The 20,587-nt window shown below is 43.6% G+C and overlaps 1 protein-coding gene across 8 annotated transcripts in view; it reads right to left on the minus strand.

Moving 5' to 3' along the window:
* Positions 1-4,705: 4,705 nt before the first annotated feature.
* Positions 4,706-20,587, minus strand: part of Sh3kbp1 (SH3 domain containing kinase binding protein 1) — a 333,950-nt gene continuing 318,068 nt past the window's right edge. For 5 of the 8 annotated variants that reach the window (XM_036174396.1, XM_036174394.1, XM_036174393.1 and 2 more), the window contains 4 exons: positions 18,957-19,085; positions 14,637-14,905; positions 8,760-8,823; positions 4,706-7,543 (listed from right to left, as the gene is read on the minus strand). In XM_036174396.1, coding sequence (XP_036030289.1) covers positions 7,502-7,543; positions 8,760-8,823; positions 14,637-14,905; positions 18,957-19,085 — 504 coding nt within the window. In that variant the 3' untranslated portion in view covers positions 4,706-7,501. The remainder of the gene's footprint in view (positions 7,544-8,759; positions 8,824-14,636; positions 14,906-18,956; positions 19,086-20,587) is intronic. The other 3 variants (XM_036174398.1, XM_036174397.1, XM_036174395.1) reach the window with 1 other exon arrangement.

The raw sequence follows: 20,587 nt of genomic DNA on the forward strand, positions 1-20,587 counted from the left end.
TGTTAAATTTCATTTTGCTTGAGATAGGATCTTACAAAGCCCAGGCTGGACTCAAACTCACCAAGTAGCTGAGGTTGGCCTTCACCTCCCAATTTATTGGATTAAAGATGTGCTTAGCTTTAAATACTTAACTTTTTATTTTTTGGAGGTGCTGGGGATTGAATCCAAGGCTTTTACATGGCAGACACGGGGTCTACCACTGAACTACACCCTCAGCCTTACACAAAGAGTTTTCAATGGAGGAGCCACAGTCATTTCAAATTTGGATACTTCCAATGATTGTGCTGTTTCTAAGTTTGCCACTGATCAATGCTTTGTCTCCTCTGCTTTTACTTGCCTATTAGCATACCATGGTTGTTTCTGCTGAACGCTGGACACGTTATATACAACAAAAAAGAATGACAATAATAAACAAATCTCCAGTGTGGGACTTGGTGTTAAGCATGCCAGTACATGGGCTGTGTGGGCGGCTAGCATTTGTTTTCCTATGGACATCAAAATCACAGTTCCTGTAGGCCTCCTCCCCGATTCTATCCTTTGTGTGGACTGGCTCTGTATCTTATTTGTCTTAGACATGGTCCCTCGGTGCCTGGTGTGGGCCTCACCAATTGGCAAGACTCACTGGCCAGCAAGTCCTTGGGATTCTCCTCTCTGTCTTCCCAGCACTGGGATTATAGCACATACCATGATGCCCAGCTTTTTAGTGGGATCTGCTAAGGATCTGAAATCACATCTTGTGCTTCAGCAGTAAGCCCTTCACCCTGTGAGCCATCACCTCTGCCCCCTCCTTCAGTGACCTTTTATTTCTGTCCCTTCTCTCAGTTTTGAACGTACCCTTTCTGCTGTTTTCCAGGCAGTCTCTTGAGTTTTTCTGTTTTCCTGGAGCCCAGTTACCATGCTGGTAGAGCATGGGGGCTGGGTTTGCTAATATTTTTAGAGTGCACAGTAGGCTTGTGTCTCAGGAGTAAAGCTTTCCCAAGTGTGTTTGCCCTTTCTGCAAGAATAGACTCCCCTCCCTCTGTCCCCCTAGCTTCAGTGAGTACTAACCAGTGTTTCACTCTATAAACTTGAAGCCCTTATCCCTGCAGATTATAATATACTTTCACGGGAAACAGATGGGGGTGGCTGAGGGAGTTCTCTTCACTTTGGGCTGCAGTGGTATTTCTTCAAAGTCCTCACCCCATGCCCTTCCTCTGCCTCTTGCTCCTTAAGGGAGCAGGGTCTGAGTGGACTTCTCTGTGATTCCTGAGCCAGCACAGTGAGCTTTCTGTGATTTTCCCTAGTACTCCTGACTCTAGGCAAGGCTCCTGCAGCAAAGTCTGTGAAGGGGTAGAACCCCTCCCCTGGCTGCTGCCTTCAGCAGTGGCACTCAGTCAGACCACACTCAGCCACCAGCAATTGGTCATATTTCCTAGCTTAGTTTTCCTACATACTTCCAGGGCAGTGGTTCTCAACCTTCCTAAAGCTGTGGCCCTTTAAAACAGTTCCTCATGTTGCAATGACTCCCAATCATAAAGTTATTTTTATTGCTACTTTATAACTGTAATTTTGCTATTATCATGAATCATAATGTAAATGTCTGATATGCAGGGTATCTGATATGCCACCCCTGTGAAAAAGTTAACTCCAAAGGAGTTGTGATCCACAGCTTGAGAAACACTGTTCTAGGGCATCAGGTGGCTTCTGCCCCTACAGCAAATGCTTGGGTCCTGTTCTGTGGACCTAGGCGTCATGTTTTCATCCCTACCATGATTTTCTTATTTACTTGAATGCCCCCAACCCCTATTTGACTCTTCACTTCTTGATAGCAGGGGCTAACTAACTCATCATAATGTACTCAGCACCCATCATGGTGCCTGGCACATGATAACCACCCTAAACATGTTAGATGAAAGACTGTTTCCTCTTCTGTTATATCTACAGAGAGAATCTTACACAGCCTTTACAAATAGTTTCAGAAAAAATCATGGCAGAGATATATAAAATAAAGCTATATAGAGAGAACCTCAATTTTGAGAGACCAAAATAATTCATGGAAATTTCTAAATGAGGTTGCATTCAACTTTTCTTTCTCTTCATATTTTTATCTCCTACTTTGGGTATAACATTAGCTTTGTAGCTAGAAAGAAACGCTATTTAATCTACATTTGAGCCTAATGTAACACTAATTGCTCTGGGTCTCTAAACCTTTTTAAAAGATGGCAATTCATTTGAAAGGTGCTTGCCAAAAGCAAGTGAAGCATCCTCCATCACCATGAAACTCATCACTCTCAGTTCTAACCTGTTTGGTCTTCCCCAGAATCCTATCCCATATCCATTAGATGCATTAAGAAAGTCGGTTTCTTTTACCCCTAGACCTGAAGCTCCCATTGAGACTTCTCCCTTTCTATCTACATGCTTTCCGCATTCTCGATTCACTTTCTCTAAGGAAATCACCCTGAGAACACAAGAGCAATTTCAAAGTTCTCTCTGTGTTCAAGGCATAGGGGGAGGGTGGGCATTTCTCATACAAGTTGTTGTCCTTGAGCAGTCAATGGCCAGCCCTTGCTTTTCCCTGACTGAATATAACTGTGAAGCTTGGAAAGAATCCTTTTCTCTTTTTCTAAGACATCTCTGGTTTTTCTTTGGGGAATAACCTAAAAACAATGTCATTTCTTTGTGACTTTTGTGTTTGGTTTCAAGATGGTTCATCAGCTAAATTGGCTCAAAAATTGGTAGATGCCTTAAGAGTTATTTTTTCAAATAGAAATAATGAAATTTTGCATTTCTGAGGCATCTTCCCATCAAACCCCAAAGCTTGCCAACCAACGTCTTTTCTGAAGTACTAAGTACAGTCTTTAGGGGCATGTAAGCTGAAGATGCATTCAGGACTTCATACGTGCATTATTTAAAGTTGTTTCCAGAGTGGCCCTGTTGAGGTCAACGTGTGCTAAGCTACTCCGTATTGCACAAAACTGGTTTTTCAGGCTGTGCCTTGTTGCCCCGTGAGTCTCTACTCTGTACCTGGGGGGAATATTTGAACAGCACCATCTGTCTAGCATCACCCATAGGGCAGACTGATAAACGACTTACTCCTGGGAGTATAAAGGGTGCCACCCTCTCGATTTATTGGGTTGAACTGAGAATGCAGGAGCACATGAACATATTAGAGTCACATCAGGAAAACCATGCTCAAGAACTGGAGAGACACTAGAGCAAGGTGTAACCCTATATAAAGATGTAGACACCTAGCACTCCAAAGGTGATGGTCTCCACAACCTTGCCATTTGACTGTCACATAGTGTATGTATCAAGGACCCCCAGAGAGAACCTTCAATTGTCACAGGGGCTTCAGCTGGGCTTGCAGCCTCATTCACTTGTCGTTTTCCCATCCTGTTTGCCCATCTGGACATGCTGTCCATCCATCCATCTGCCAAGTCCTTTGTTTGAACTTGTTCCTACACTTCCACCTGTGTGTGTGGACTCAACTGTGGAATTTCACTCTCAACCCTGTCACCAACAACAGTCTCTCAACAGAGACTTTACATCTCCACGAGCTTCCTGCCTCTCAGGCCTCTGAACCTCCCAAGTTCTCTGGAATCTTCACCCTTTACAACCATTCTGTTACCTATGCACATAAATATGTTTATATATGTAATGCATGATCAGAGAGTTAATAACTAAGACTAGAATATAAGAACTTGTGTTCACCTTGGCCAAGGTTCTCAAGGAAAGTGAAAATATCTGGTAAATTGCTACCATTAAAACCACTATACGTTGTGAATTTGTTATTTAATGAATTCTAGCACCATGGGAAAGCAGTGCCAGAAAAACTCTCTCGTCAAAATTTAGATACAACCAAATTACATTGTTCTATGGTTTGGTTACTACTCACTGGGCATGGTGGCTTCCAACTGTGATCCCAGAGCACTTGGTAGGGAGAAGTACTGCTTCAGGTTTGAGGGAGATCTTGTCTAAAAGTAAATAATCAATACCTAGTGCTCTGAATACCAAATTCACAAGTTGAGCATACACTGCTACAGTTGTTACTAAGAATGATCTGTCTTATTAAAAAAAAGCTTTCAGGGAGCTGGACCTTCTCCATGGGTGGTCATTCAGTCCAGGAGCCACCTCAAATCTATGGCTTGGAAACAAAGCCTTGTGAGCTAGGGACAGAGCTCAGCAAGGTAGGTGGGTATGGCTCCTTTCAAAGGACTTGGTCTTCCTTAACAGTCCTTACACAACTGACCTTTACTTCTGGATGAGAAAAGGGTTTCTTTACCTAGGCCCTGCCAAGCTAGCTTTAGGAACAGCATCTCTGTCACTCAGCCAAGTCCTGAGTACCCAGCCTTCCCGCTGGCTGTCAGATGTTACAATCAGCCATGCTGAACACCGTCACTACTAAATGTGTTGTTTTGTTCCCGTTCTCATTTCCACAGTACCAAAAGGAAATGCTTTTCATCAAGCCCTCTTAGTGCAGAAACATCTTGACATTAGTTTGTACAAAAATAACTAAAGGACTAAAACCTAATCTGATGCAAAAAAAAAAAAATGACTGTGATGACCTCAGGTTAGGATACAAAAGTCTTTATGGAACCTATGGATTATTTTTATACAAACCATGGCAACTATGAGCAATAAATTATACACCCTGCAGTCGTACCATAAAGGAACTTCTTGTGAAAGGAAATAAAACCACACCATTACTAACCACAGACAAATGTGATGATAGATACAGGATGTTCTTATTGGAGAAAAATGGATCATGCACTTGAATGTGCTGCCTTGAGGGTTGTGTACAAATAAAAATGGCTTTACACAGTTATTCCAATAATGATAATTTAATGGTTTTTACACTAAAAAAGAATCTATACCTAACTAGCATTTTATGCTTCGATAGGAATGTAAAAATCTAACAATTTAAAAAATGGAATTCACAGGCACAGATTTTAATGGATTACTTCATGTCTTCTAAGGACATTTCTGTCAGAGTAATCAAATTGTGTAAAATAGGGAAAAGGGGTTTGTTTTCCAAGACATCATTCCTCTTGGACCATGACAACTTTGAACAAAAATATTTTCACAAAGTTTCATTTTAATCATCTTCTTTTACAAAGCACAATACGTAAGACTTTTCTAAATACAACTTTAGAAAATGAAGCAAAAAAATAATCTCCATAGATGCCTGGCTGAGTCCATGCTGAATGCAAAGGAATTTTAAGTTTCAAAAAAGTGATCATTCCGAGCTTTTCAATATTCTTGATGGGTCCATTTGGTCAAGAGTAAAGATGGTGGCTGTTTGGGCAGTGTCTCATCCAGTTCTGTGATGCGCAATCTTCTTGCTGGTTAGCCCAAGGGATGGTAATGAAGAAGCTAGATATACCAGCTCATTTCCCTATAATCACTCCCCCCCCCTCTCCCCCCCCCCCCAAGCAATCCAATGACTCTCTTAGGGGAAGACAGCCTTCTACAGTCCGTGTCACCAGCACCCACTGAGGATGCTCCAATCTCTCAGTTTCATTGTTAATGATCTTCCTCTGCATAAACATCCTATATCATCAATTAGGGATTTTCTAACAAATGAGGAATTTGGACATCAAGAATCTAGTCCTCACTATTGTGATAGGTGGCAGGAAATCTCTGAAGGCTTCAAGTGTAATGCAGAAAGGCTTAGCACAGTGAAGGGGGACAGGAATGAGCTACACTGCTTAGAGAAACCTTTTGCTCTTGGCCCCAAGCAGACTGAGACCATGGCTGCTCAAAAGGCAAATATATTCACACATGGGAATGAAGAATGATTTCTTTACACATTCCCTTCCCTTAACTGTGTCCCCACCCATGAAGGCTAGGGCATTAGGACTCTGTAAATACATGGAGGGGAGGGATAGCCTCGAGCAGAGAGGACAAGTATGCAAGTGAGAACAAGGCATAGGGAGGGAGACAGGAAGAAAAAGGAAGAGACATTTATTTGTTCTATTTTCAATGATGACTAATGTGAGGTTTTCCCATCATTCCTTCGGTGTCGTCAATGCTCATTCTTTGTGGTAGTGAAAAACCTATTCATGTTTAGTAGTTTCACTGTAAAATGCAGGAAATAGACAAAGCAGCAGTTTAGAAACACATCAAACATATTTGGGGACCATTAAGGGACCACCCCCTTCACCTCTATCCCATCAACAATCTTGCAGTACAGGATGCCCCCCCCCCCTCATTTTCAGCTAGGGATGAGAAAACAGTTACATAGTCTAAGGCTGAACTGTTCATGTACTATAAAGATAAAGCAGACAAGCAAACGTCAGTTTCATTGAGAAAGAAAAAAGCAATTCCATAAGTGCAGGAAAGATCCAATAGCTACATTTCCACAAGACCCTCCTCCCATTCTCCTGGATCTCGGGAGGGGGTTACAAGTGCGCAAGGCAAATGACACTGTGAATACAGTTTAAACAATAACACACGCACACACATAACCCAGTGCAGGAAATAATCCAACTCCCCCCCTGTTTTCATTTGCATTTTATTTTTATTTATTTTTGCTTTAATAATGCATATTCTGTTCACGCAATAGGTGTAAAAGGCAGGAAGCAGGGGTTTAACTTGGCTGATGATAAAACAATCAAGCTGGAATGACATTTCTAGTTTCATGAACCACCTCCAAGTAGGAGAAACTGAAAAGTCACAGCTGGTACCAAAGAGCAGGCCAGACTTGGCAGCTGTCTCCTCTTAGGACCTTTGGCTAATGGTGAGAGAAGCTTCGAAGACAGCGGCCTCTAGTGGACAAGGATAAGTGGCTGATTTTTTTTTTTTTTTTTTTTTTTTTTTAATTTGGAATCATGGTAGCTGCATCACAAAAGCTCCAATCAAGAGGGTGGTAGAAAGAAGGCACAGATCATTGCAAATACCAGATTTTCTCTTTCTCTTTTTGTAAATATACCATCATATATAAGCTAAAATTTCTCTCAGAGTGGTGGGGGTTGGCTGGCAGGGAAAGGGAAGGGTTGGACCTCAAATTGCATATGTAATAGAATCCTAAAGGGGACTACAAAGCTAGGTGGTGTTCGTCCCGCCTGCAGCAAGTGAGCAAGACACTTGCTTTTGACTAGGTTAGCACAAACACTAGGGGTGTCTGTGACAAAACACGATTTAAAAAAAATCAAAAAATTATAAAGCCTGTAAACGAATAATCTGAAATTACATCTTATTAATGGAAAATATCATCAAAATAGTACTACTATGGACTAAACTGCCTGAGTTTTCATTTCGCAGGAGATCTCAAAGGTAGAAAAGCCTTTAGCACAATTGGCTATAAATCACAAGCACTGCCAGATCCAGGACGACACCGTGGGAGAGAGTCTCCTCTTGGATGGGATTTGTGTTGTGCTATCAAGACTTCTGTGCTAATCATTCAAACAGGGACGTGGTGAGGCAAACCTTTAATCTTTTGGCACAAGATGATTTTGGCTGGGGCAGAAAATTTGAGTCTTGGACTCAGGGTGAATAATGTAACATCTCAATCATCAAGTATTCATTTTGATTGAAGAGCTTTCTTTATGTCATTCACTTCCATCTATAAAGGGTGGGGGAAGCAGCAAACACAGGCATCATGAAAAGGCTGCATTTAGAGAAGCTGTAAACAATTATCCTCATCCATGCAAAGAAAAGACTCAAGCTGACAATTGTAGGGATGAAACTGGTAAAGTGACATCTGAATGACAACAATGTCAGAAACAATATAAACCTAAAGACAGGCACCCATGTGCAGACCCCGACAAAAAGTATGCCTAGTCATTCCTAGCTTCCTAAGCTCCAACATTTATCAGAGGCAGCAGTGACTCTAGACTCCTGGCCAGAGGGCAGAGCAGGCAATCAAGACCATCTGAGGGTGACCCCAAAGGGTAGCTGTAAGCACCCCCAACAGGATGGTGAACAATTCCTGTCATTTTCTAAGCATCATGAGCCCAAACTGAGTGAACAGTAAAAGTCAGTCTTTGGTCATTTGGAATGATTCCCCCACAAGATCTCCAGCACTTGTCAGAACAGAGTTGGATCAGTGGCTAGAGGGGGACAGAGCTCAGATGCCATGGAAAGACTAACAAGGCCACTGGGGAGAAGTATAGAGTTGAAATGAAACACCATTGTGGAGATGTGTGTGGTTCCTGGAGGGACCACATGATGGAAGCCAGCTAACAACAGAGCCTCCTGTGTGCCATGTCCTCTGGTACTTAATATGATGAGGCATCCTATATCATCATCCTATAAACTGGAGGAACCACATGATGGAAGCCAGCTAACAACAGAGCCTCATGTATGCTATGTCCTCTGGTACTTAATATGATGAGGCATCCTATATCATCATCCTATAAACTGGAGGGAATTTTTGACAGAGGATATGTTTAAAATAAACTCCAAACTAGAAGCCCAACTAGGAGTATGCTGATTCATCTTTTCCCTCCCCAAGAGCTTTTGGAGCTCAGGTAAGGACAGAATATAAGACTATGCAATTCTGAGACATTCTCATGGCAGCAATCATTTCTTTTTTCTGTGTTCCCCACTCTTTTCAGACAGGATCTCACTTGGTAGCTCAGACTGCACATGATCACACTATAGCCCAGGCTTGTCTGGAACCTGTGATCCTCCTTCTTCAACTTCCCCAGTGCTGGAATTAAAACGCATGAGCCACCATGCCCAGCAGCAATCATTTCTTTTCAACCAGCAGCCCTGAGTTTGCCTCCATTCCCAACTGAGGCCAGGCCTCATGGACAGCAGAGTGCTGAGGGACTCACCTGCAACCGAAGACGGATTTTCTTTTCTTCATCCAGCTCTGACAGTAATTGCTTAATCTCACGTCTGAAAAGCAAATGCCAATGGAATGAAATCTAAGCCAAGAGTTTCCCAATGAGAGATAAGAGAATCTATTATCACTATGAAATCCATCTGACCTTTTTATGAAGAAATCATGCACCAAACGTAACTTCTTCTTTTTAATCCCCACCCCTGTGTGTGTGTGTGTGTGTGTGTGTGTGTGTTTGTGTGTGTGTGTGTGTGTGTGTGTGTGTGTGTGTGTGTGTGTGTGTGTGTATTTACCCAATGGGCCAGGACTGTGCATTCTACATTGTGTGGAGGTTGGAGAACAACTTTTGTGGAGCTGGGTCTCTCTTTCCACCTTTATGTGGGTTCCCGAGATTGAAGTCAAGTCATCCCTGACTTGCATTGTTGGTGATGTGCTGGTTAAGTTTTTGTAAGCTTGACCCAAGCCAGGGTCATCTACAAAGAAAGAACTTCAACTGAGAAAATGCCTCCACTAGATTGGCCTCTAGGCAAGTCTGTGGAGTGTTTTTGATTAATGATTGATATGGGAAAGCCCAGTCCACTGTACATGGTGCTACCCCTGGTCACGTGGCTCCTGGGTTGTATAAGAAAGCATGATGAGCAAGTCATGGGAGCAAGTCCTTCAGCAACATTCCACTGTGCTTTCTGCCTTAGTTCCTGACTCCAAGGTTCCTGCCTTGACTTCCTGTGATGATAGATCATAACCTATAAGCCAAATAAACCTGTCCTCCTAAGTTAGATTTTGCCATGGTCATTATCACAGCAACTAAGACATGTGGCCAGCCCCTTTACCCGCTGAACCATCTCACCACCTCCAAACATACTTCTTTGTGTTGTCACTTCTTAAGATTTCTTTTAGACAGAAAGGTTTGCTGTTATTTAGTAAGGGGCCTTCAAATGACATGTCTGGAGATGACCTTAGTGATCCCTTAGGCTAAATTTCTCCCAATAGGAGAAGATGGGGAAACTAAGGTACAGAGCAGTGGCCTGATTTTCCCAATAACTAGACTCCAGTACCCAGGTTCATAGTCTGTCATCTTTCCTCTAACTTCTCTTTTATAACTACTGGGTATATACAAAATAATTTTCATTGTAGACATTTTTTGTTCATTTTTTTTTTGAGACAGTGTTTCTCTGTGTAGTTTTGGAGCCTTTCCTGGAACTCTCTCTTTAGCCCAGGCTAGCCTCGAACTCACAGAGATCCACCTGCCTCTGCCTCCCGAGTGCTGGGATTAAAGGTATGCGCCACGGCCACCTGGCTTTGTTCATGGTTTTTCATGCCCATGTGTATGTGCAAGTCTTTTGTACATGGATGCTTAAGATCTGAACTCAGGTCTTCAAGTTTGTGTGGTATGCACTTTCTTACTGAGCCATCTCCCTAGACTCATTGCAGATATTTTTACCCCTCCATATATACTTCAATTTTCTACAGAATTTATCTTAATAATAGGTCACTGGGATGTGTAGTGGTATAGTGGTATTTGCTCTGCCCATGACCTTGGGCTATATAAGGCCCAAAGGAGGTGGTGCTTCTTACCATAGTAAGTGACCTCTTAAAAGGAAAGGGAGAAGGGTCACATGTTCTTACTGTTTTTTTTTTTTTTACCCTGGCATGATCTGCTACCTGACGGTGTGGAAATTGAACCCGGGTCCTCTGTACTCTTAACTGCTCAGTACTCTTAACTGCTCAGTACTCAGTACTCTTAACTGCTGACCGGACCTGGCAGTCGGATCACCCCAGGAAGCAGGAAGCAGGAAGCAGGACTCCTGACCCCTCTCCCTTTTCTTTCTTTCTTTCTTTCTTTCTTTCTTTCTTTTTTTTTTAAAACAAAAACAAAAACAAAAACAAAAAAATTTATTTTATGTGCATTGGTGTTTTGCCATGAGTGTCAAGTCCCCTGGAACTGGAGTTATAAGACAGCTGTGAGCTGTCGTATGAGTGCTGGGAATTGAACCCAGGTCCTTTGGAAGAACAGCCAGTACCCTTAACCACTGAGCCATCCCTCTAGCCCCACATGTGACTTCTTAAAAGGAAAGGGAGGCCTAGAGAGATGGCCCAGAGGTTAAGAGCACTGACTGCTCTTCTAGAGGTCCTAAGTTCAATTCCCAGCAACCACATGGCAGCTCACAACCATTTGTAATAAGATCTGGCGCCCTCTTCTGGCCTGCAGGCATACACGCAGGCAGAACACTGTATACATAATAAATAAATAAATCTTTAAAAAAAAGTCACATGCAAGAAGCACCACTTCCTTTGGGCTGTATAGCCTAAGGTCATGGGCAGAGCAAATATCACTACAGGTATGTTTTTACTAATTCTCACAAAATCCTACAGATTGACTTTACCTTAAGATATATTAATTGGACCTTAAATATATGAATTAACAATATAGAAATGAAGTCTGAAAGAGGGCAAACATAGGACCTACACCCTAATGCCTTTTCCAACTTGAAATAATAAAGTTGAATGAAGCTATTCATTCTGCAAACCTGGGACTCTGCTCTTTGGACTGGTCTAAGATCTACATTCCCTTTGTTTTGAGGTAGTAAACGTGTATATTTGTGAAATGGAAAAACAAGACTTCAGAAACATCACAGCAAACATATTGACGGTACCTTTGTTCAACTCCAGATGAACACTGTGATTGTCCCCCATACTTGAGACTACACCCTAGCACTGCGGTCAACACTCTAGTTCGTTAGGATTCATTAGTATAGTTAAACACACATTGCACATCAATATCTGTATGGATACCACTTAGGGCTAAGGAAAGCAGATGACAAGCCCTAAACCAGCAGTCCAACCCCAGGAAAACTTGACAGGCATGGCCTTAAGTGGACCATGATCTAGAAAGAGGAAGTCATTTGGAGAAGATGGTGTTAAGAAAGCCACCAAGTCTTGAACTAGTGAAAATGGGCATCTGTCTACAAAGAGAAAGGGAAATGGGACAGTTGGGGGAAATTCAAGATGGAGTAGGGAGGTGAGCCTGCCTCCAAAAGCCGAGCACATTTGGGTATAGTTGAGACAGACATGAATTGAATGCCCCAGGGAAAGTGACACCAGGGGAGAAGGTGGAAGATTGGTTGGGGGGGGGGACTCACTGATAGGTCTTTGAAGGAGGAATTGACATCCCGAGTTACTGGTTAAATAAGATCTTGTCTGGGGAAGGAGTATTATGGCCAATTACAGCTACCTGTGGACTCAGAGATAAGGTCAGGGTATCAGAGTTGTGGGTAGCTTCCAGGCACAGCCTCCCCCCGCTACCCCCTGCGCCCACATTGAATATAAAGTTCCAAAGCCCTGGATCCACGTAAGTCAGGTCCTAATAAGGCCCTGTTCAGAAGGCTGGATCTCCTGGAACCATGGATTCATTGTCTTGGCAAAGGACAAGTGTTCCCTGGATATAGATATCCTTTGGATACCCAAACCTACAGTTTCTAGAGCCATACAGGAACCAGGAACTTAAGGAATTTGGGGGAGCCTGGATGGCCCAAGGAAACTCTTTCCAATGTCATCTAACCACTTCTGTATATTTACCTGATGAATATTTATCAGAAAGTGATTTGAAGAGGCCCAATTTTATTCATTGTCTAGCCTGAATGGAACAGAACCTGCTTAGACCCACATTGCTCCAAGTTAGTTCCTTGGAACCCTCATTGGCGCAGCCATATCTGAATGGAATGGCAGAAGTCATAAAGCCAGCACAGCTGCTTGACAAGGATCCAGCAGAGCTGAGCCACATGATGGCTGCCATGTCACCTTTGGTTTTGATCTCCACTTCTTGCCTACTTGAGGGACATTTTTAATATTTGTACAATTTGAGGATGTTGGATTAATGGACAATGTCTTATGAATCATTTACACCTTCTCCCAGGAATGCTGCCCCAGAACCTTCTCCCGCAGGTTGCAGGATTTGGGCCATACCTCACATCCTCACCCCCAAGCACCTTCTGCACCAAGGTGGCCAGGTGCCTAGGGATTCAATGACCCACCAGGCTGTTTCAGTTGCCTATGAAGCTGCATACTGTTCCCTCTGCCAAGGTTCTCTGCTCCTGGTAAGTCTAGGTCATTTTTCAAAATGCTCATGAACTGCTTGCCTGAGAAGTATCTCAAGGAATATTCCTTCCAGAAAACGCTAATTGAGCTCTAAATTAGTAGTCTGTGAGCCTCGGTTTCTTTAAGTGCTGCCTACCCTAATCCTTTACCAGCTTTCTCCCAGTAAACCCAGAATCCCATACAATTCTGGTGTAGGGTATTTTAGTTTTGTTCATAGGCTTTTCTTCCCATTCAAGTGCTCCCTGAGGATAAGAGATGTGCAAGGATGTATGTGAGCATGGATGAGGAAAGGCTCCTGAGTCTCATGAAGAGGACAACTTCCTGACAGAAAAATCTTGGGTTTAAAGATTCCCTTTATCTTCTTCATATATTATAGCCCCTTGATGCGAGCCAGCTGTTTTACCTGTCATTTAAATTAAGAAGCTATATTCCCCCCTAACTCTAGAGGAAACGATAGTGGTACAGATGGTGCTGGAGAGACAGCTCACAGGTTAGGAGTGTATATTGCTCTTCCAGAGGATGTGAGTTCAGATTCCAGTACCCATGTTGGATAGCTTAAAGCCACCTGTACCTCCAGTTGTAGGGAATCAGATACCTCTGATTCCTCTGTGGGTCCTGTACGCAAATGCACAATGCCGGCTCACGCAACACACACAAAATGAAATCAAAAGAGTCTGTATATGTGCTGCTATTGTTTGGCTCTTGAATGTCTCCACCCCCACCCCCCAAAGATCCACAGGTTAAAGGCCTGACCTCCAGCCTGTGGTACTACTAGGAGGTTGTTGACTTTTAGGAGTCTAGTAGAAGACATCTAGCTTATTGGGAATATATATGGAATATTGGGGCTCCTGTCCTTGCTGTCTCTCTTTTGCTTCCTGGCTGCTATGAAGTGAGGGAGTTTCTCCCATCACATGCTCCCTGCCATGATATGCTTCCTCAGCACAAAAGCTCAATTTCTATGAACTGAAACCATGAATCAAAATATCCCCCCTTTAATTTGCTTTTATATTGTGTGTAGGAGTGTTTGTACGCATGCATATATGTGTACTATATACATGCTTGATGCCCACAGAAGCCAGAAGAGGGCATTAGATCCTTTGATATTGGAGTTACAGACAGTTGTGAGATGCTATGTGGGTGCTGGGAACTGAATCCCTGGTCCTCTGTAAGAGCAGCAAGTGATCATAACCTCTGAGCTATCTTTCTAGCCCTGAACCTTCCCTTTTTAAAAGTTGATTTTCTCAAAATTCTGAAATACTGATGAAAAACTGGTAAGATGGCTAGGAAGGTAAAGGAGCTTGTTGCAATCTCTGAAACCCAACATTGTGGAAGGAGAGAACCAACTCCTGAAAGCTACTATACACTGTACACACACACACATGCATGTACACACACACACACACAAATAAATGTAATTTGAAAGGTTTTTAAAAGGCTGATTAACATTGAAATAATATACTTTCTAGTGAATTTCATTTTCTTTTTAGCAGTCTGCTGAGACTATTCATCCTTGCAACTGACTCATTCCCATACAGCATGTAGCCAACCTGTGCGCTTTGTCACACAGTAGGCTGGATTTAAAAAAACAATAGCATAGTTTAAGTATAAATTAGGCCTCTTGCAGTCCATACCCACTTCCAGCTCTGCTGCCACTATTAATGTGAAGGCCTAGGCCACCCTCTGGGCAGAGTAAGATCCAAGCCTTCAGAACTAGGCCCTGGCTAGCCAGTAGAGAGGCCCCTGGAAGCAGCTGGGAAGGGTCCCTGGCACTCACTTCTGCTGCTCCTTCATGCTTTCAATGATGCTCCTCAGTTCGCGGACTTGTGTCCTAAGCTCCTCAACAGCAGCCTGGCTGCTGCCCGCAGGCTCCATCTTTGCTTTTCCTTCTGTGCTGAACAAAGATGGAGAGTTGGCTCTGTGTCCAGCTGTTCCCAAAGACGATGGCATGGAGGAGGAGGCCACTGAGGACAGAGAGGCTGACCCACTGCTGCCAGCTGCCATGGTCCCTGGCTTGGGTGGCAGGGATGTCTTGTTGTCTGACACCTGTGAAAAGGGAAGGTGGAGAGGCTTCAGAGGCTGGGATCCATGCAGGGGTTGCCTCCCTTTCCTGGCAAGTCAAACCAACCTTCACTACCCAACCCCACACCTGTCTTCACATACTCTACTCATTTATTCCTTCACTCACAAGCCATCCATGGCCAACTGGGTACAGACAGACCAATGCCAAGGGTTCCCTGTATGTATTTTATATTCCATCTTCTTTCTAGACAAGATGGTCTTAGATTGGTTTCATACACAATGAGAAGAACAAAATGGCTTGTCAGGCTCCACAAATCCCGAAATAAGCAAGGCATTTTCCTGACCCCTAGGAGCTTAGAGCTTACTGGGGCACTGGCAGACAGACAAAGCAGTACACTGCAGCATGAGAGGGAAGAAGCACAGGAAGCCCCCAGAAACACATCAAAGCAGCCACATTCCAGGAAGGAGCAAGCGGCTAATAGTTCATCTTGTCAGAGACTGTTGAGAAAGAAGTCGTAGGAAGAGGGAAGGTCCTAGAGACCAGGAAGCAAAACACAGAGTGGGAATCATGGCTCAGACAAAGGGAACAGGACAAAGTCATGCTGTCGGCAGAGAGAGAAGGGGATGGTTCAAATGGCTGCGTACTCTGCTCGTCAGTGCTGAGTCTGGAACTAGACACAACTGTTGAGACTCTGACACCATGCAAGCTAGAAACAGTAAGTATCTGACTTAGGTGGTGACCTAGAGTAACGACTGTCTTGAGATTTGGATAAAGCAGGCACAGCTAAGAAAGGCCATCAGGCATCACTCCTGATACTGGAGTGGGGACTAAGTAAGACCAATAGAGTCTCCGCCCTCATCGATCAGGTTACCATTGTCAGGAAGATGAGTACCTAGATAGACTGTAGAGGGTAAAGAAAGAAAACAGGGTCATAGGGAGGGAGGGAAGGAACAGGCAGAGGTGGTACCTTTCATGAAGGAAGGCCCAGATAATCATTTTAGGTTTTGAATTTTAGGAACCTGCCGGATAACTGACAGGGTATGCTAGTGGTCAGAGCAAGCAACTGAAATAATAAGCTGGGCCAAAGGAAGCGGAAGTCATGAGTGTGCAGATAAGAGAGATGAGAAGATGCCCAGTGGTGGAGGCTGGGGAATTCCAAATCAACGAGGCAAGAAGAGAAGGAAGAGAGGGCTCTTGATAATTGGGATGAAGTAGTGAGAGAGGTGGCAGGGCTTGGCTTAGAGGAAAATAAAGGTTGGATAAGTGTATCAAGGGGGTTGAGAGGAAAACGGAACCCACTTGGGGTTACAAGTATGGAAACAGAGACCAAATGGTGAGAGACTAGTTTATGAATGGGCACTGAGCGATATGGCTGACTAAAAGAGATCCTTTCCACAAACTTGGCTGAGGAAGGAAGATGGAGGAAATGGGGTGTGAACTCAGGCAGAAGCTTCATGGGGAGATCGACTAAAAGGAAAGTTTTATTTGCTTTTATAGAAGAGTGAGACCCTGAGCTGCATGAGATGTTAGGGGAGAAGCCTATGGATGGACAGGAGGAGGATGGAGAGATGGGAAAGGCCCGATGGAGAGGTGGCCCGTGGCAGATAGGAACATACAGGCTCTGTGTGAGTCTCGCGTGAGAGGGGGAACAAGTACCTGGCAGGCCCAGAGGGGAAACACTAGCAAGGGCAAGTGAGCAGGTAGGCAGGTGTGCAGGAGGCCATGTAGTGGGATAGGACTTTGGGAGCAGAGAGGGTGAGTGATAGGGTGGAAGCCGAGGCTGGGGGTGACGCTTGGCGCAGCAACCATGGGCTTTCCTCCAGCAGCAGGCGCTCAGCCGGCCATCCCAGGGAAAGCGCCAAGGAGGGGTTCAGCTGGCACGGCGGCAAGGAGGTAGAGTCTGGATTCAGGCTGTGCTTGAGGCAGAGACTGGGCAGAGCGTGCCAAAAACAGATGGGCCATCGTTCCCAGTCTCTCTGTTCGCCTTTTCTCTGCCAAGTTACCATTGAGGAAAAACACTCTCTGCTGCCAGGAGAGTGCTCCGCCAGCCCGGGCTTTGTTGTTAGGAGGAGTCATAGTACGAGGCAAGAGGAACTGACATTTAAAAAACTCTGGTTGCACCCTGGACGTCAGCTCTACAATGTAAACAGTGATCAGCTTGCACACACATTGTACCAAGCAGGAAACAGAGGCCTATAGGGAAAATTCCCTATTGGATCTAGTCATCAGCAGAACTGGAATTCAACTCCCCCTTTACCAGTTGGATCCTGAGCCCAACACCATGTCTATGGCTGATGGAGTCTGAAGATCTGTGCTCTTCACTTGTTTTATTTGCTGATTACATTATATATCCCAGGCCTCATGCCTTTTTCCAGTTCCCATCCTCTCTTACCTCTCTCTCAAGACCCACCAGTGCCCATAACACTGGCCTCTAGACAGTTCTAAGATCAATAGTTCTTTTGCTGTTTCTGTCTGATGGGTTCTCAGAGCAGCCCACTGCAGCTAACAAGTATGTTTTTAGTTCCTCATATTGTCTAGGTCACCACACTCCTTGATCAAATTAGTTCAAGTGGAATTTCCTGAAGGAGTGAAATACACAACCTGACAACTCCCGGAACTGAAAGAGGATAGTGGGATAGAGCAGCTGTGCAGAGCAGAAACATGAAAAGGCACTGTTCACCAGTAGGTGTCGCTATAGAGACATCCCTGGGATGCCAGAGACCAGGAAACTGAAGTTAGGCCTATGGACACCAGAAAACTAAACAACAACAAAAAACCTGGTTTAAATCCAATTTCAGTAAATAGAATCCTCTGAAAAGGAAGAATGATTTGGCTCTGTGGATAATTAAAATTGATCTGTTTTATAGGATCATGTTTTGCTTACTCTATCAGATTTTCAAGGAAATCTGTAATGCAAACTCTTAAATCTATGAGGAGGAAAATCCATTCCAACCCTCGATTTCTTCGTGCTAATGCCTGCTTCAAATGACTGCTGTTTTGTGCTTCTAGACATTAAAATGCTGCTAATGTTCCAAGAAAACAATCCTACTTGATGGTTTTCTTAGTACAAGAAGATGGAATTTTAAAGTCTTTATTTCTAGGAAGATCTGAGTGTGTATAGGATGTTTCCTCTTCAAAGCTGCATTCAATAGCTAAAGGATGTCCTTTTCATGGTGGGAATCTCAGCCAGGGCCCTGCACACGCTAGGCAAGCGCTTTTCCACTGAGTCACAGTTCTGATCCCCACCCGCTTCCCTCCCTTGGTCTCTGTCTCTGCCTCTCCAATCCCTCTGTGCATATCTCTCTCTTTCTTGAGATGGGGAGTGTTCACTATGTTATCCAGGCTGGTCTCAAGCTCCTGATATCAAGTAATTCCTCCTACCGCACCTCCCCAGCAGGTGGGAGTATGGGTGTTCACCACCACAACAATATTTTCTTTGTTTCTCATAAATAAATAACTTAAATCAGCTCTACCATTCTCTGGGCATGGAGTGAAATTAAAATACTTCAGACTATAAACTGACTATAGACCATGATTCCAAGTCAACTTTTCTTCAAGAGACCATATAAGTAAAAAACTAAAAAAAAAAAAAAAAAAATCTTGCAATAATATTTTTTTGCCAGTTTTGAATATAAAAAACAAGATCTGAGAGCAGAGAGCACAGCATTTTCTTTTTCCAGAGCTGAGGACCAAACCCAGGGTCTTGCACTTGCTAGGCAAGTGCTCTACCATTGAGCTAAATCCCCAACCCGAGAGCACATCATTTCATGTAGTCTGTCTAGCTATTCCACGACTTTTAAAGCTGATCAGGTGGCAGAGCTGTCTGAAAGCTGTTTTGCAAATGTACCCGTGACAGTATGAAGAGTGCAGACTACAAGAGAAACTGTAAAACAAACACTCAGAGGCTCTACAACACGTCTAAGGGATTCTGATGACTACAGTACTTAATCACTGCCACTAAAGAATGACAAACATCCATCCCCATTGTCTGTTTATCTGTCTTGCTTGGTTTCGAACCCACTGTCAGTACATGCATGGAAGGGCAGGGGCACTTCACCCTGGCCACTCACTCACTTGGGATATGGTAACAGTCTTGGAAGTCTTCCTTGACACGTCTAGTCCTCTGTGCGCAAGCGAAATGTGTTCCTCTTTATCTTCTTCGGGACTTGGGGAGTCAAAGATATCGGGGCTTGAAAGGGAGGACTGGATAAAGCCAAAAGAAAATGCCTTCATCAGAATCATACCTTAGCTGACACAGCTGTTAATGTGATGCTGTTTGCTTCTCAAAGCACACAGCACTTCTATTTGATCTGTCTCTATAGCCCTGTGAAGCAGAAAGTATGCTGTTATCTTCTTACAACAGATAACCGTATGGCTCCCTAGCAGCAGGACTTAGACCAATCCCCAAGAAGCTAAGCTGGGACTGCCCCTGATGCCCATCAATCACTTCAACCATGTAAGCATCTGTTGCACAGCCTTTCCGAGTCTCTCTGTTCTCCAAACTTTTGTCACTGTGTGCCTTACACAGAGCTGGTATTGCGGGCTCAATGACAACATGCAGTATGTGGTCCCAGCCCTTTTGGGGCTGGCAGTGTGGGAGGAAATGATCCACAGTCAATAGGAAAGTGCCTTGTATCCTCCTCTCCTTCATCCCCCTCTAAACCTTATTCCTTGTCTCTAGAATTACTACATCTGCTGCACATTGAAGGGCCTTAAAGGCTACATCTGAGAAGAAGCCCTTTCTAGAGGCAAGGGACCAAGAGTAATGAGCATTTACACAGCCTCAGAGCATAGCCCTGCCCACTAGCACAAGCTCACCTCTTCTTTGTTATCTGCTACTAACCTCTGCCCTCATTACTATGGATAGTAAACACACATTCTGGATGCTTTTGCTAAGGCATATTTACAGAAAGGTAGCACCAATGGGTAAAATATGGTTCGACATCCCTGTCCTTTCTGCCTCACTGTGAAATCACTGTAAACATCCAAAAGCTGGATGAATGGGGAGCAAGTCACCAGAACTCTCTTGGTCACAAGGAATTCCTTAGCTAGAATGTCTCAAGTTCAGAAACAAACAAATGAAATCAAGAGTCCCTGCTGCAAGGATTTTTTTAAATGAAGAGTCTTCTAGAAATATGTTGGAGCAAACTCAAATTCAAATTCATTTTTCACTCCTTTGCTATCTACCCTGGGGTAGATAAATGGTTCTTTTAGAATTACCATTTGAAAAAAATGGAAAAATTATGCTCACAAACACTTTTTTCTTCCTTTTATCCTGTTTACCAAAGCAGAAACTTAAAATATTTGGGGGTATTTTTAAACCAAGGTTTTGCTTCAAAAGGTCTTATTTGTTAATCTTGACTTAATCTGAAAATCCAATTACCTAAAATATGCTCCCTCTACACCAAGCTTTCTTATTAATCTAGGCTTACCCACTCAACCACCATGCAATACACGGATCTTTCCAAGATTTCATTTAAAAAGCCTCCTTCTACACAACTCATATTGCATGAGCTTGTTCTTTGGGGTTTATAAACACAAAGAGCTCCAATTAGAAAGAAACTGCCCCAGGCCAGGGAACCATAACTAGTGTTTCTTCAATTATTCCTCCACTGGCCTTTGAGGAATATGTCCTTATCCACTAATCCCATTTGTTATGAAAACCTCACAGGTTCTAATTTTAAGAGTGAACAAGAATTGTGTGT

Source organism: Onychomys torridus, chromosome X (assembly GCF_903995425.1).
Source record: "Onychomys torridus chromosome X, mOncTor1.1, whole genome shotgun sequence".
Classification (NCBI taxonomy): domain Eukaryota; kingdom Metazoa; phylum Chordata; class Mammalia; order Rodentia; family Cricetidae; genus Onychomys; species Onychomys torridus.